We start from the raw sequence: 15540 nt of genomic DNA, 5'->3' as shown, positions 1-15540 counted from the left end.
GAGCTCTGGGCGAGCAGCAGCAGCAGGAAATACAGCCGCTCGGGTCTTTGCTGGCGGCCAGCCCGGAGCCTGGCTCTGACTTATGGCACCCGGCTCTGCAGAAGCCAGCCCCGCCACCGGGCAACAGCGGTGACCGTCCTTTACTTTGTAGCTCTAGGCAGACCCTTCGCTACCCAATGCGTTTATTGAAGAGCTGGCAACGCCGCGGGCCTGGCCCACGGGAAAGGAGCCCTTGCCGGGGGCAACCCTGCTCGCCTCCCCCCGAACCCGCTCGGCTCAGCCGGCGGCGACTCCGCCCCAACCCCGGCTGAGGAAAGGCGGTGGCCCAGCCCCTTCGCGCACAAGCCGCTGGGCGGGGCTACGTGCCTTCCCTGACGGCTCATTGGTGGGCGGGAGGAGGTGGGGCGGGGCTCTGGCCGGAAGCGCGACCCTGACCGGTTTCCCGCAGCGGCGGCGGAGGGTTCCGCAATGGAGGGGTTGGGGCTGGGCCCGGGTTCGGGCGCTGCGGGGCGGCTGCTGACGGAGGACGAGATGGCCGAGGTGAAGAAGGATGTAAGTGGTGGTTGCGCCCAGAGGCCGCAGTGCCCGGCGCCAGGGAGCGGAGCGGCGGGGCAGGGCTCGGGCGGGGGCAGCGGAAGCCGCGTCGGAGCGCAAGCCCGATCGGGAGAGGCCGGCGCGGAGGCGGGAGTACAGCAGCCGGGCCGGGCTGTGCCGCCCGGGGTTCCCCGCCGCTCTCCGGAGGTGGGACATGGGCGGAGGCGGCGGCCCTGGGGCTGCTCGTTTGGAGGCGGACAGCGGCTCCCTGCGGCTGGGACAGGAGGGGACTGGTCCTCACGGCGGCCTCCTGAAACGCGGTGGGCACGGGGGGCACAGTAGAAGCGGCCGGTGTGGTGTCCGGCGGGCAGCAGCTGCAGACGCACACGCTTCTCTTGGTGTTAGTGAGAGTCTGTCTCATAAAGCGTGAATGTTTGGATTCAGTATTGATAATTTTGTGAGGCTGTTTGTTCTGTGTCACGCGCACACCCCACACTCCCCATTTATTCACTGACGTCTGGAATCTGGGAAAAAACTTCATCCCGATTCAGTCTGGAATTAGTTACCTGTGCTGGGAAGCAAGCAACATGCTAACCAACCTCAAAAAGCAATTGTTTAATAATGAAATAAAAGACAGTTTATCAATTATTACTAGCTATGCTTCTATTTGTGAATGTAATGTCTTATGTTTGAATTATTCGGGGTTTTAAGTGCTTTTTAAAGTACAGCAAAGGATGGTTGGAGTTTGGGTTTAGTTTTTTCACTGGCTTTATGCATACATAATTTTCTTTAAATGCTTTGTCATGGATTTGTGAGGTATGTTTTTCAAGTTACTCCTTGCTTCTGTGGAGAAGCAAGGTAATACTAGAATAGTTAGCATCTGGTTGTTTCACCAAAAAAATCATATATAGGAACAAGATAAATCAGACATCTATAAACATGATACATATGAATATATGAACATGATACCTATATAAGGAAGAAATTCCTTTCTGTTAGGGTAGTGAGGCACTGGAATGGGTTGCCCAGGGAGGTTGTGAATGCTCCATCCCTGGCGGTGTTCAAGGCCAGGTTGGCCGAAGCCTTGCGTGGCATGGTTTAGTGGGAGGTGTCCCTGCCCATGGCAGGGGGGTTGGAACCACATGATCTGAAGGTCCTTTCCAACCCTAACTATTCTATGATTCTATGTCAGTGTGTCACTGACTGAATTCACAGCTGCATCTCACAGAAGGTCATGTATACTTAATCTTATAGGGTATCCCATAGTAATTGGAAATAACTGGAACTTGATGGAAGCCTCATTTGTAGAAATAAATAACATTAATTTTATCATCAAAATACAGTCCAATGAATCTGACTTCAGAGCTGCTTCTCTCATATTTTAGATGTTGCAGTTTAATGATACAAAGTGCTGGTTCAGTGTAAACACTCACTTTGCTGTTTCAGAGCCATTCATGTGCCTCTGGTAGCATCACTTCAAACACCAGTGCTGCGTTACCAGAAGTACTGTGTGCATTCTGTGACAGCATACCTCAGAAAGGTGACTTACACAGATAACCTGGTCTGGCTAAGCTTGTGTAGAGGAGGAATTGTAAAGGCTGGAGTCTTATATGGAAAGGAGGCAGAGAGCCATGCAAAATCATTGATACAGAGCAAAGTACATTTAACACTTCTGTTTTAATATGTTTACTCTTTCTGTCCCTCATAAACTGTTAACTTGAGGATAATGCAGAGGGGAATTCAGAACATACACACTTCATACAGTGAAAGACTCATTACAGGAAGATGTTAGTGAGAACACAGTAGTCTTTCTATTCAGTGACAACTCTGTTCTTTTAATGTTGAAGCGTTGACTGACGTATGTTTCGGCATTTGTTGACTGACCCTCCTGGTGATAGGATGAGATTTCCGTGGGAGCTGAAGAAATCTGTATTGCCTTTTACATTTGCAAACATTCAGTCATGCGCTTGTTGAAACTGGACACTTCCAGAGCGGCCTAAATTTATATAAGCTGTACTGTTGCACTCTTCTGCTCTTACTGTAGTTGTTACGCCACCAGTAATGCCAGTGTGACTGCACATTCAGCTGGATTGGGTAACAAATCTGGCTGTGGGAGGGGGAAAAAAAGCACAGATTCACTTTCTTGACTGGATCCTCTCATCCACCAGTACACGGGAAAGGGTGGGAATACACAGCTGCTGCGCAGGGCCGGGGGGAGTGCTCCTTGCACTTAAGTGGTCCACCATGGAGCTGCACCTTTCATTTTTGGGCTTACAATTTAGTGATGATAGTTTATGACCAGAAGGCTTCCTTTATCTTCTATGCATTCTCACCTGATGTTTTCTTTAACAGCTGTGGAACCACCGGCTGTTAGCTTGGTATTTGTTGGATCCTAAAGAGCAACTAGAAGAACACATTTAACCTCTACTATACTTAGTGCAGCAGTACAGGAAGTTTCTTCTTTAAGAGTTATTGGTGCTTTCCCTAGCACCAGTATGCCAGGCAGGATTTTGCTCTTTGAAATAATTTGTCTTAAACAAATCTTTATATCTAGCTTTTCTTCTGCTTCTAATTACTGAGCTAGTAAATGGCTATAAGGCAGTCATTTAAAAACTGTTAATTTTTAAATGCTGCTGTTACAGAATCTAATCTCAAAAAGTAGGAGGTTATCTGAATACTTCCTTCAGGAAAGAAGATTTCTTTCTTTCCATCTCTTCACATGGCTTTATTAAAGATGCTTTTCCCTCTGGTGCTCAAGTTTTTGTGGATTTGGGGTTTTTTTTTGATTCTTCTAAATGAAATGATACTGGGGGTGTTGTTTTTTATTTTCACATTGGTAATAATCAGCCCATGGGTATCTGACTTGTGTAATTCTGCACAGTGAAAAATGTTGGCAGGAGAAACTGACAATTTTTGTGGTATCCTATGAAACAAGAGCTTGTTTTTCAAGCACAGAGATATCATTTGTGACTTATCTTTATAGAACAGTAGATACTGAAACCAGAGAGTTGTGAACGTGCATTAATTCTGTTCCAGTGTTGGTATCCAGCAGGTTTGTTAATGTACAGCTCAAAATAAGATGAGTAGAATTTACATCCTGGCGACGTTCTTGTATGCACCCTCTGAACAAGGTGGTGGAAGAATATTTTTGTTTTGATAACTAAAAATAAGTTGGTCAGTATGGGAGGGGATGCTTTAACAATTGCTTCATTAACCTGTATCAGAATCATACAGGTTTCAAATACAGGCTTCTAAATAAATGGAGAGACTGGTTAATACTGGTTTGTTTTGGTTTTCAGGCATTAGAAAGGATGCGTCCTTACCTATGTGATAAAATCATAGCCGAGAGACACTTTGATTACCTACGTTCAAGGAAAATACTCACTAGAGAGGACACAGAAGAAATTTCTTCTCGATCTTCCAGTAGGAAGAAAACTGGGAAGTTACTGGACTACTTGGCAGAAAACCCAAAGGGACTAGATGCTTTGATTGAATCTATCAGACGGGAAAGAACACAAAACTTCCTGTTACAAAGGATAACTGATGTAGTGTTGAAGGTCAAAAATGAAAAACTTGAAGCTCTCAAAGGTAAGAAGTTTATAATAATATTTTCTAAGACATAAGTTTTATTTTGAGGGTTTGCAAAATTAATCTCCAACAGTTATTGAGATCATGTTTCTTAGTACAGATGGGGTTGGTTGGTTGGTTTGGGCTTTTTTCCCCCTTCTGTGTTTGCGGGGACAATCTTGGAAATATCACTGGTTTCTTTGGGTTTAAGATCGTAGGGCACATGTTCTGGCTATGCCTTTTTACTATCCGAACACATCATAAATAACAAATTGCAAAAAAAAAAAAACCCCAAACCTATCATGTGTTGTTATGATATCTTCCTTCACATTTCAGTTTTGCTTTCTATGAGGAACTCAAAATAGGTGGTTCTTGCATTTCTTTTGAAGCCATTTGCTGCAGTGGCAGGATGCTCTGGTTTTGTTAAGCTCTGTGCCTCATCAGAAGATAAGCCAGCAAATGCAAGCTGAGGGGAATTCCCCTGTGTGCCTTCAATGCCAGAACTTAGAATTACATGCTCTAAGTGTATGCAGGTGTTGTTTGAAACAGATTTTGTTGACACACAAAGCTTGAAGTGACTATATGTACTCATATTTTAAGGCAGATAAAGTATAAGCCCTCTAAACCAAAACCCTTACTTCCCCTTCCACACCCATCAGAAGGGAAATAAAGGAAGAAGTACATTCTTACCATAGTTTCAGGTAGAACAGCCTTTAAATGCAGTCCACTTTGGAGTAGAACCATGTAGCTGAAGCTTTTAGAAGTTTGAAGAACACTGTGAGAAAAATCTATCAAAAGATGGGTTTAAGGTCTAAAGTGACTTCCTAAAATGAAGCTTAAATTATGGTGTGTGTTTTGTCATGGCTGATCCAGAGAAATCATTCACATCATCCTCGATAACCTGCGTGTTTTAAATTTGTTAATAATATTGGGATGTCACAGGTGAGATGAAGAGATCTGTGTGTTAAAATTACAGACAATTGATCTCTGACAATCTTACTGATACTAAATCAGAGCACAGTTTTAAAAGTGTGCCACCATGCTGTAATTAACTCCAGTCTCTGGTTTTTGTCATAGGTCTAAGCTGCAGCACCTGTATGACTTCACTGTACGGAGGAACAAATAATCTTTCTAGATCATATTCTGATGAATCTAATTTTTTTGATAAAACAAAAGACAAAGAATCTACCCAGATACATCATCCGGAAGAAGATTACAGCACCGCTGCATTTGTGTCTGCTGTCTCTCTTCATTCAATGAATTTACCAGTCACAGAGATGGGAAACGCAGAGAGTGCTGTCTTTTCAGCCACCCTGCCAGGGCCTGGAGACCCTGGTGCTCCCCCACTCCCCTCAGAGCTCCAGGCAGAGCAGCAAGAACCATGTAGTAGTTCAAGTGAAAATTGCTTTCTGCCTTTAAGATCACGTTCTATTCAGCCATAGTGAACATAGTGACTTTTGTCTGTTCATCCGGATGGTACTGAAGCTCTGTGCGATGGCTCATAAAGGTTAAAGCAATGTTTTCAAACTGTTAACTAGCAAAATCAGAGGAAACAATCCATTTACTGGTTTTAAGGAGTAACTTGGTTTGGTTTTTTTGTTTTGTTTTGTTGGGGTTTTTTTTCATAATTTGATGACTGGAGCTGCTAGATTTAATGTTCTCTGGGAGCTTTTTTCCAAAAGATCATCGTATTAGTATTATATGAGCAAAGGGTTATTTTTTTAAACCAGTGTATTTGATATTTCAGTTAGCTGCAGATAAAGAACATAAGCAGGTTTTTTTTTCTTCCTACAGAAACTAACAAATCTGCTTTTTTTTTAATGCTGTTGTGACAGGTGAATTGGGAAACATGGTTAGGAAAGACACTGAGTATTGAAAAATAACTTCCTGAACTAAAAGCTTAAGCTTACTTACCAAAAAGCTTGAACTCATTTACTAAATTAAAATTTATCTTACAGAGAAACATTTGCCTTGTATGTAGGTGTGTGCAGCTCCATTCACAAAACAAAACCCAAACTGAAAACCCAGATCTGTAGTTACACTTGCAGGAGGCCTTTTAATTGTCTCAGCTTTATCCTACTAGTAAATCAAAAGGCACTCGGTATCACAGTGATTTGAGTTAGCAAATATACTTCCACAAGTCTTAGCATACTATTCTTGTGTATTAGTGACAGATTTCCAATTCGATGTGCACTTTAAATATAAATTCTCATTAGTACTGGAAGAGGAATGTAAACTGCTGTAACAGCATCATGTGGGCTGTAAGAAAATATTCTTGTATAATGCTATTAAGGAGCAAAGCTTGTATGTTTTGTCCCAGTAGGTAAGTAGAGGAGTCCTGTAGCAAGAACATACCCATACCTGAAGGACTCTTGGAAATGTTGCACTTCAGATATGTACTCTTCAAAGCAGATAGATGGGTTTACATTTCAAATTGTTTAGAGTCAAATGCATTTTAAACTATTTCAACATGGGAAGGTTCTCATTTCTTAACATAGTGTAACATGCTTTATTCCTCTCACACTCTACTCTTGTCATCTTGTTTCAAAGTTGGCCTATAATAACTTCAAAATTATTTGGCAAAGACAAACTCATATGTGGAAATGGGTACGGTTGCATTCTGCAGTATGCTTTAAAGTCATGGGATGTTTTCAGCATAGCAAAGGGTAGGTTTCTATTTAAGGCTTTAAATTATTTTGGCTCTCAGGCAGGGCTATAGCTGTGTAATTCTATTCAAATTCAAACCCAGGTGGTATTCCTGAGATGTGCTCTCTTGTGGAGACAGACCATCTGCAGGACCCCCATGCAGCCTCTATTTTTTTTCTTCATAATGTTTACTCTGGTTTTGGAAGTAGGTTGAGATAAACTGCAATGTTCAGCTACCCTCCATATTTAGTATATGAATAGCTTGCATTCAATAAAGATGTGGGCTTCTGCTCAGTGTTTGTAAAAATCCTTGATTTTTCTTCTATACCTCTAAGTCATGAGACTGCCTGGATGTCAACATTTAACAAAAGTGCTTGGTTCAGAAGGTACTCTGGAAGTTAAGTGCCTAAACATATAAACAAAATTTTTCTCTCTTAACATGAGATTAAGGGAGAGCTTAAATCACCCCTTCCCATTAACTTGAACTGTAGTTGCATGTACTTGGTATGTCTAGAATTTGATTTGCCTAAATACCCACTGTAACCACTTGAAGAGCTGTGCTCAGGTTTGGGTCCCTCCTTGGGTTCTTGTCAGTGGAGGACAGTGAGCAAGCTTGGCCTTAATTGAAACAGCATTAGCTTGGGGTGAAGACTGCCTTGCAGACTGAAATCCAACCCACCAGCGTGCCATGCAGGGATCGCTCCTGCACACAGCCTGTAAACCTGGGGCTTTGGATGAATGTATTATCTTACCAAATGGTTGTTAACATGCTTTTTGTTTTTTTTTTTAAATGGAAATATTTTTATCACAACTTTTGGAATAAATTCTTTTGTATAACTGCCTGTTTTCCTGTCTGCCCTTCTCATTATCAACATGCACAGGCTGTGAGTTCATGCCAGTGTCTGGATGTGTGGGTTTGGGTTGGTGTGTGCAGGCGGCTTTTGTTCTCGTTGTCTTGTTAGAGAGGTTTGTCTTTGGTGCAAAGGCTGACTTAATGTGAAACACCTCTGCTTGTGGGGCTGCATTCAGGAGCAGTGTATAGGAAAAACATGCATGTAAAATTAAGGCCTTGCTGCTTAACTACGCTTTTTGTGGTTCATGACTAGTATTGCTAACCCGCGTTTTGCTTTTCTTTTTTTCAAATGCCTCAGTTGTTGAAGCTGTGAGAAGTGCTGCTTCTAGCCATGCATATATTGACTGAATTCTTTAAGATTTGTTTCATTAATAGAGGGGGAGAAAGAAAACATTTGGGTGATGAGCATAATGATTCAGAAAAGGATCTGCAAATGTTGCAGGCTTTATTGTGCGGTTACTTTCATCAAACTTTGTGTATAGGGTTTCTTTCAAAATAACCATCATAGTATAGGCTATGAGAGATCAGCTGGTTTATCCTTACAGTAAAGGAATTAATCCTACAGAACCAAAGCCCATTCTTTGGACCTTATTCTGCTTTTGTGGTACCAGGTGACCTGGCAGTCCTTGTAGGTGAATTTTAGCTGATGTAGATAACACAGGCCTTGTTTACAAGGGAAGTCCGGGACAGGCTTTATCCACCAGGTTTGAGAGGCCTTGTTTGGGTAAGGACAGCCCGCGTCTCCGGTTCAGCACTGGGAGGTGACGGTTGTGGCTTCATGTGCGCGGTTTTGGCCAGTGCTCGAACACTAAGGAAACCGTGTTTTCCTCTCTACATCGCCTTGCAGGTGTAAGAAAAGGAGACACGGGGGTTGTCTCGGTTTCACGTCTGGTTTTCTGTCTCTGTCCATGGAGGCGAGAAACTCCGGGGCGCACGGTGCTGGCGTGGAGAGCCCCGCTTTTCCCTCCTCCGAATCCCGTTTGCCATGTGCAGGCCGGGGCCCTCCCACACGGACACACGCGTGGGGTTGGCCCCGAAGGCCGGGCCGGGCCGGGGTTGCGGCGGCGGCAGGCGGAACCCTCGTCGCGGGCCCCGTTTCCGTGCGGTTGGAGTCGCGGCGGCAGCCCCGCCATGGCGGCGGACGGAGGGGACCCGCTGGGCTATTTCGCGGCCTACGGCAGCTCCAGCTCGGACTCGGAGGCCGAGGAGCCGCAGCCCGACGAGCGGCACGCGGGGGCCGGGGCGGCGGCGGGGGGCAGCCCGGGGCGGCGGGCGCGGCTGCCGCCGCCCGACGAGCTGTTCCGTAGGGTGTCGCAGCCGCCCGCCTTCCTCTACAACCCGCTCAACAAGCAGATCGACTGGGAGAGCCGCGTCCTGCGGGCGCCCGAGGAGGTGAGGGCACGGGTGGGAGCGGGCGCTGCCGCCGCCCCGGCTCCGCGGCCTGCCGTGACGGGACGGGTCTCTGCTCTCTCCTGCAGCCCCCCAAGGAGTTCAAGGTGTGGAAGAACAACGCCGTGCCCCCGCCCGAGAGCTACACCCCGCCCGAGAAGAAGCCCCCGCCGCCCCCTGGCCTGGACATGGCAATAAAGTGGTCCAACATCTACGAGGACAACGGCGAGGACGCGCCGCGACAGACGGGCAGGGCCAAGTTCCTGCCGGAGGAGGAGCAGGAGCACCTCGAGTCGGGTGAGGGCCCGGCGCGGGGCAGCGGTGCCGGCGCGGAGCGCGTGTTTACCGGTTGTGTGCGCAGAGCCCTCCCTGCACGGAGCTGGGAGCTCTCCTTGGGCGACGTGGTCTAGTGTGAGGTGTCCCGGCCCGTGGCAGGGGGTTGGAACTGGGTGAGCTTTAAGGTCCTTTCCAACCCAAACCACGCTGTGGTTCTATGAAGGGTTGCCGGTCGCTGCAGTGGCTATAGGCATGGTGACTGCAGACTGTCTGCTGGTGTGCCCAGAGCACAACCTCCTTGTGCCCCGGCCGTTGTCGTTAGCAGAAGCAGGTCTTTGTATCTTGACTCCCTGTCTCAACACCACTGGGATATCAAGGACTCCTCAGCTATAGAGTCTTCCCCTATATTGGAGGAAGTGTTTTCTGGGGATGGTAACTAGAGGAAAATTGAATTGTTTTGATGGGACGGATCTGCAGTGATCACCTAGTTTAAATGGTGGGCTGGATGGTGGACATGGGCTGATGGTGGACACAGGCTTCGTAGAGCTAGTGGAAATGCAGTGCTGTGCAGGGCTTTACTTCAGTGTTGGTCTATGAGAGCATCCTGCAGGGTGCATGTTTTGGAAAGAAAGGGTGATACGGACTTGGCATCATTATGTTTACAGTTGGACTCAATGATATTAAGGTCTTTTCCAACCTAAATGATTCTGTGATTCAAGAGTCTTTAGAGCTGTAGTTATATGAAATAGGCTCAGTTATAGTACTGCTAAAACAAGTGGTGTGAGGGCTTCCTTAAGCACTGCTGCCTTGGCTCTGGGTGTAGATATAGGTCTGATTATTTTTCTAATGTTTGCAAAACCTGGAGGCCAAGAGTGGAGTTAAATATCCATGTGACAGATTACTGTCCTTGTCACTTCATGCTGGTACAAGATGTAGTGGTAATATCGGAAGTAAAGAAATACTTGACAGGAGGGAGGTATTTTTAATTCTATTTTTTTAATTGCTGGAGAAAGAGACTAGGCAGCAACAATCAAGAGCACAAAACCAGAAGCAGAAATTCTGGGCCTTCAGAACACATGGTAGAGTTTTGGTTCACCAGTAAAATTGTCAGCAAAGGAAGATTTTATTGCTATCTTGATCCTTTTGTTGTTGGGGATGTTCCTTCCCCAGGGCAGTTATTCTGTCTTTGTCTTGCTCCATTTCTGGATGCTTTTTAGTGTTTTCTCCTAGACATTTCTCTTAGCCTTCATCCAGATATGAAGAAGGTAAACTGTTAATTTACCTGGACATTACTTTTAAAATTTAATTTTCTAACATTTTATCTTATCTGTTCAAATAATAAGGGCTGGCTTTTAGAACAGGTACTGTACAGTAGCATAACGAAGCCTCTTGTTAGTTTTCCTCAATGGCCTGTGGTAGGAATAGCAAGTAATCATTCTGTTCTGTCCACATGCTGTCTGCATTCCACAAGTGAGGATGTTGTCAGTTAATACTACCGTGTCTTTTTTCGAGGCATCTCAGATATGGCTAAGCCAGTTGTTCTGACACGAGGACCATTTGCTGACTTGATTAACTCTGTCTTTTATTTAAAGATGGTGAGAAAGATGATGAACCAGCTTCTGCCAAGAAACGTAAACTGGACTCTGGGGAGCAGACAAAGAAGAAGAAGAAGTTATGAGCAGGGTGTGTTGGATCTTGCCATAATGAGAACTTCAGTGAACTAGGATTCCTCTGCTGGAATGGGAAACAAATCCATGTTTACCGAACTTCCCTCTCCTATTGGGTAGGGAATTTTATTTCTGTAGTATGCTTGCCTTTTGGAAAGCACAAAGTTAAATGTACAGTGTCGTGATAGAAACTTGTCTACTGAACAGCACTGTAAACTTGTCTATTTAAAAGAGAGATTTAGAAGAGGGATCCATTGTGATGGATACTTGTGCTCATGAAAGTTACAGGGCTTCATGGAATTTTGTTTATCAAGAAACCTGATAATGTGAGCTTTTTCTGGACTGACTTTTCCATTGTGTCAAAACCTTTTATAAAGGAGTATTATACTAAAGAGTCTTTAAGTATTGTCCTGTGATATGTTTGCATACTGTTGTTTTAAAATGTGTGTAAAGACTGCAAATAGATCACTGGAATAAAACTACATTTGAAGACCTCTGTGGTGTGTAAATACTGCATTGCATGCTTGGTGAATAGGAGGGATGAATTCTATGTTTTCCAGCTATGTATTTCTTCTGACTCCACAGATTCCTCAGGGTTTTGTTTGTAGTAAATATACAACTGCAAACTGGAAAAAAAAATTGACTTAATAACGGAGTTTAATATTTGATAATGGGATCTACATCCATGAAACATGAGACTGAGTTATGCAGGAAGGAGTTAATGTGTTCTTCCTAAAATTCAAAATAGAACCTATTTATTTACGTGGAAAAGCTGTGATTGATAGAGTGATTTTACTGCTGAATTGTATTTATTTCAGTACAAACAGCTGGTCAGGCGCTAGTCGAGATGTGTTGTGTTTTTGATAGGCTGCTGCATGGATTTTGAGGCCTGTATATGAAAAAGTATCAGCAAAACTGTGTGCGGGTGGTTCTCTAGGTTTATTTTCAGGTAAAGCTTTTGTGTCTTAAGAAATCTGCAGTGAGATTGAGCATACTAATAGAAGTTTATGTAGTTAAACTATTAATGTAAATATAGATTAGCAGGGACTAAGCTAGCAGGGAACAGAGCAGAGCAGAGCTGGCCTCTGAGATGCAAGGAGAAACCTTAATGATGACCCTGCTGGATTCCAGTTGGGATAAAGACCCCTTCACGGGTCAAATACGACTGCTTGCCGAAATGGAGCTTTTACTAATGGACCGCCACTGCAGAATATCAATTCAGGAACTGTGGACATTGCATTTTGTTGAGTTGAGTGAGTATAATGACCCTTGCTGCACTTCACCTACAATGTTCTTGTAAATTCTTCCTCATTCTAGTAACAGTGTGTGAAACTTTCACTAAAAAATATCTAATGCAGTGGGGTCTCTTTCAGGAATAGCTGTCTCCACGCAGGGGATGCAGCCTTACATCATCCACTTCAGGATGTGAATTATCACAGACTACTCAGGTAGCTGGTCCCTGGGTCCTGGTCATCTGAGATCAAATGGTTTCTGTGAGTTTTGCTTACAAAGAAATGAGGGATGTTTTGCTTGAGGTGCTGAATGTGAAGTCTCTAAATGGAAAGGCTCACTAATCTGTTGGATTTTTTATTTCCCCCAGTATCTGTGATCCTAATATAGCTAGGTTGAAGGTGCTACTCTTCAGAGAATGTGGTGGGAAAAAGACTGCTTGTGATCCCTTTTTTTTTTTTTTTTTTTACAGAAATGTGTTTGTACTGTAGCTGGCATAGAGAGCTGAAGGTAGGGAATAGCAGCGAGCTCCTGCGCAGATATGAAAATGGGATGTTTGCTCAGTTTCCCAAAGGCTTGGTTTGCATCCAGGCAGCAAGTTGCAGATCTTAGTATGTCTAGGAAGACATTTTCTAGCTATCTGCCTCTGTTATCCTATACAACATTTATCCCAGGGTTTTGTGGGATGAGTGAAATGTAATTTAATTTGAAGGATTTGACATGAACTACATGGTTCAGCGGACTGCCTGGTAAGTCTTATAATAGTTCTCTTTGCTACTGAAACGCTCCTCGAAGAGCATTATAACTGAAGGTTAACGTCACCAGCTCTGGAAATAGATGTGTTCACACAACTGCTGTGACGAAGGAGGCTTTTGCCCTTGTATTGTTCACTCTGCTGTTCTACAAGGCAGCCCAGGAAGTTACCATGCCAACCGCTCCCTTTATTTTCAGATTGTATGATGCATGTAGTATGCAATTGTCTTCAGGTTAAAACCATCCGATGCTCAGTTTCCAACGAGAAAACCAGTGTGGCTAATCTGGGAGAAAAATGCTTAATAGTATTATTTACAGGTTGAAGAAATCTTCATTGTAAGCAGTGACAATGGCTGCTTCCCTATTCAGAAGAAATAGCAAAACCAACTATGCTTTTTCGTAAGTAAGACATCTCAAACAAGGCTGTGAGAGTCTGTCTGAAGCCAGGTTACCTGGGTGGCTTGGTTCTGCTGCTGGATGGTTGGGTTTTGGTAGAGATGCTCTGCCATTTTGTAGGGATACTGGATCAGGAGCTGTGAAATATGTGAGTGAACACTTACTAAACTTAAACTGATAGCTCAGCTGTTTAAAAAATCTCATAACTAAAGAACAGTTTATCCTGGGTTGTCTTTCAAGAGGAGATAGTGACAGCGAACATACACCCCCACTGACAAGTGGGGAAAACTGCTCCTGAAAATTAGCCTTCTATTAACTCACAATTGCACTGTTTTTACGATGAATCAAATCTGAAGATCATCATTATGTGTAACAGGGATTAAAAAAGCAGTAAAAATACATAGAGGTTTGATTTGAGAAAATTCTCTTTAAAAATTAAAGATGAAAAAATAGTGGCTGGAAGGCAGTTAATTTGCAGTTAACCCATTGTGTTGCCTCCAGATGCTAGCACAGCAGCAGCTGTAAAGCCAGGATGATCAGGAAAAGAAGTATTCACAGTAGTACAGCTGTGGAGGATAATGGCTTACATGGCAGGCAGCGGTTCCTACCAGAAACGCTAATGGAGTTTGTTTTAAGGCATCCCTCTGGTGCGACCGCTTGATGTATACTAACACTATTGAGGGGCTTTTTCATTTACAGATGGCTGCCAATCTGGAAGTGAATCCAGGGAAATGCAGTGTGTTCCACGCAGAGTGGTTTTATTGTGAACCTGGAATCCGCCCAGGAGGAGGATTTTTTATCAGCAGAAAGAAGCAGAAGCTGTGTGGTGCTGGCTGACTTTCTCTGGTGTCAGGAAGCTCACCTGCCAGTTTGCTAATGTTGCAAAATCATGTCAGAATGTAGGTGAAAAGGTGTAACTCAGCCACCAGTAGGATGATACAATTTGGGTTTTCTTTTCAGTCTGGAAAGTCTTGTGCCTGTTTCCTTCTTAGCTTGCTTCTATTTCCAAACCCCTTTGACTGCTGATCACAGATGCTTTTGCTGTGGGTGTGGGGTTAATGTGAGAACAACACAGGACTGTTTTAAAACTGTGGAAGCTGATTACATCTGACGTGTAAGTTTTTAAAGGATAAATGGCTGCACCAGTTGAAAGGGAGCCCTGGCAATGGCTACAGCTGTGCAGCATTTCCATTTTGAAAGAAAATGTTTAAGAACACCCACAATTACTCATTAGCCTTGAAAAATCTGAAAGCTTGGTTTCCAAATACCTGGAAAAATCCCAGCACCATCAGGCCCGGGCAAAACATGGTTGTACTAGTGCCCTATGGAGAAGAGCTTGTTGACAGGCTGGTTGCTATAGCAACAGCAGAGTGGTAATGGCTGCCCAGGCATGCTCAGGAGGGGACACCAACTACTCTAATTCACAGGAGGGCAGATGTGACAGAGGAAAAAGCTTCTCAAAAAGGCTAGCATGGGATGTGTTTAGAAAACCCTTGGGCAAATGGGGCACCTTGCTAAGAAATCTGATTCCATCAGTGCCAAAGGCGTTTTCTGAATGCATTGACTAAGGTGAAGGGCAACAGAAGGCAGTGATTATCTGGGCAGTCTGCAGTTGCCTCAGAATATCCAGACTGAAACAAAAGCAGGAGTTCTGCAGAGTAAAATGTTGGCAAAATACAGAAAATTACTGAAAGAAATTGCACAGGATGCTTCCCGTGGGACACAGGAATCTCAGGGAACGGTTCTGTCCCTGAGACAAATGTGTTGGTGGTAGTGGACTGCTTTCTAAAAGCCTCTAAGTCATATAATTAGGAACTAGGAAACAATGGAAGTAACAGAGGGACGGAGATTCCTGTGAGCTGGTTCTTTATGCATAGATTATCACAGACAAAAGGGAGCAACAGTTGTCTTTGGAGGAGTCTACGGGGTTTGAGTTGTTGATAGAAATGCGCAAACATCAGTTGGACCTGGAAGGCAAAGTCACACCAGCGACTGGAATGGGTTTGTGCTGCTGGTTCCTTTGAACTATTTTCTTCAGGGCACTTCTGAAAAAGCAGGAATTTTCAGGGAAGCCAAGACCTGTGGAGCTGGATTGACAGAAGAATGCAATGAATTCAGTGAATGGAGATAAGCATTTTTGGTCTTTATCAAATAATTTTATCAGTGCTCTTCATTTAGAAGTTGAAGTCCTCTTCATCTTTAGAATGCTTTTAGTCTTGGTAGCTTCAA

At 44.1% G+C, this 15540-nt stretch overlaps 2 protein-coding genes across 2 annotated transcripts; both read left to right on the top strand.

Annotated features, from left to right (window-relative positions):
• Positions 1 to 418: 418 nt before the first annotated feature.
• BCL10 (BCL10 immune signaling adaptor) lies at positions 419 to 7589 on the top strand. The gene is made up of 3 exons (XM_065675202.1): positions 419 to 552; positions 3834 to 4122; positions 5179 to 7589. The coding sequence occupies exons 1-3, from the start codon at positions 469 to 471 to the stop codon at positions 5541 to 5543; spliced, it is 738 nt and encodes a 245-aa protein (XP_065531274.1). The 5' UTR covers positions 419 to 468; the 3' UTR covers positions 5544 to 7589.
• Positions 7590 to 8488: 899 nt separating this feature from the next.
• C3H1orf52 (chromosome 3 C1orf52 homolog) lies at positions 8489 to 11424 on the top strand. The gene is made up of 3 exons (XM_065675203.1): positions 8489 to 8992; positions 9079 to 9286; positions 10858 to 11424. Exons 1-3 carry the CDS (start codon positions 8732 to 8734, stop codon positions 10941 to 10943), a joined length of 555 nt encoding a protein of 184 aa, XP_065531275.1. The 5' UTR covers positions 8489 to 8731; the 3' UTR covers positions 10944 to 11424.
• Positions 11425 to 15540: the final 4116 nt, after the last annotated feature.

The sequence above is a fragment of the Lathamus discolor genome, chromosome 3 (genome assembly GCF_037157495.1).
Source record: "Lathamus discolor isolate bLatDis1 chromosome 3, bLatDis1.hap1, whole genome shotgun sequence".
NCBI lineage: Eukaryota > Metazoa > Chordata > Aves > Psittaciformes > Psittacidae > Lathamus > Lathamus discolor.
The sequence above is the reverse complement of the archived record's forward strand: the minus strand, read 5'-3'. Positions and strand labels throughout refer to the sequence as shown.

What these genes read in the sequence shown, in the direction of transcription:
- BCL10 (XM_065675202.1), top strand. Translation starts at nt 469, where the DNA reads ATGGAGGGGTTGGGGCTGGGCCCGGGTTCGGGCGCTGCGGGGCGGCTG. An exon ending in TGGCCGAGGTGAAGAAGGAT is followed by an intron (nt 553 to 3,833) that starts GTAAGTGGTGGT and finishes TTTGGTTTTCAG; the next exon opens with GCATTAGAAAGGATGCGTCC. An exon ending in AAAACTTGAAGCTCTCAAAG is followed by an intron (nt 4,123 to 5,178) that starts GTAAGAAGTTTA and finishes TTTTTGTCATAG; the next exon opens with GTCTAAGCTGCAGCACCTGT.
- C3H1orf52 (XM_065675203.1), top strand. Translation starts at nt 8,732, where the DNA reads ATGGCGGCGGACGGAGGGGACCCGCTGGGCTATTTCGCGGCCTACGGC. An exon ending in TCCTGCGGGCGCCCGAGGAG is followed by an intron (nt 8,993 to 9,078) that starts GTGAGGGCACGG and finishes TCTCTCCTGCAG; the next exon opens with CCCCCCAAGGAGTTCAAGGT. An exon ending in GCAGGAGCACCTCGAGTCGG is followed by an intron (nt 9,287 to 10,857) that starts GTGAGGGCCCGG and finishes TTTTATTTAAAG; the next exon opens with ATGGTGAGAAAGATGATGAA.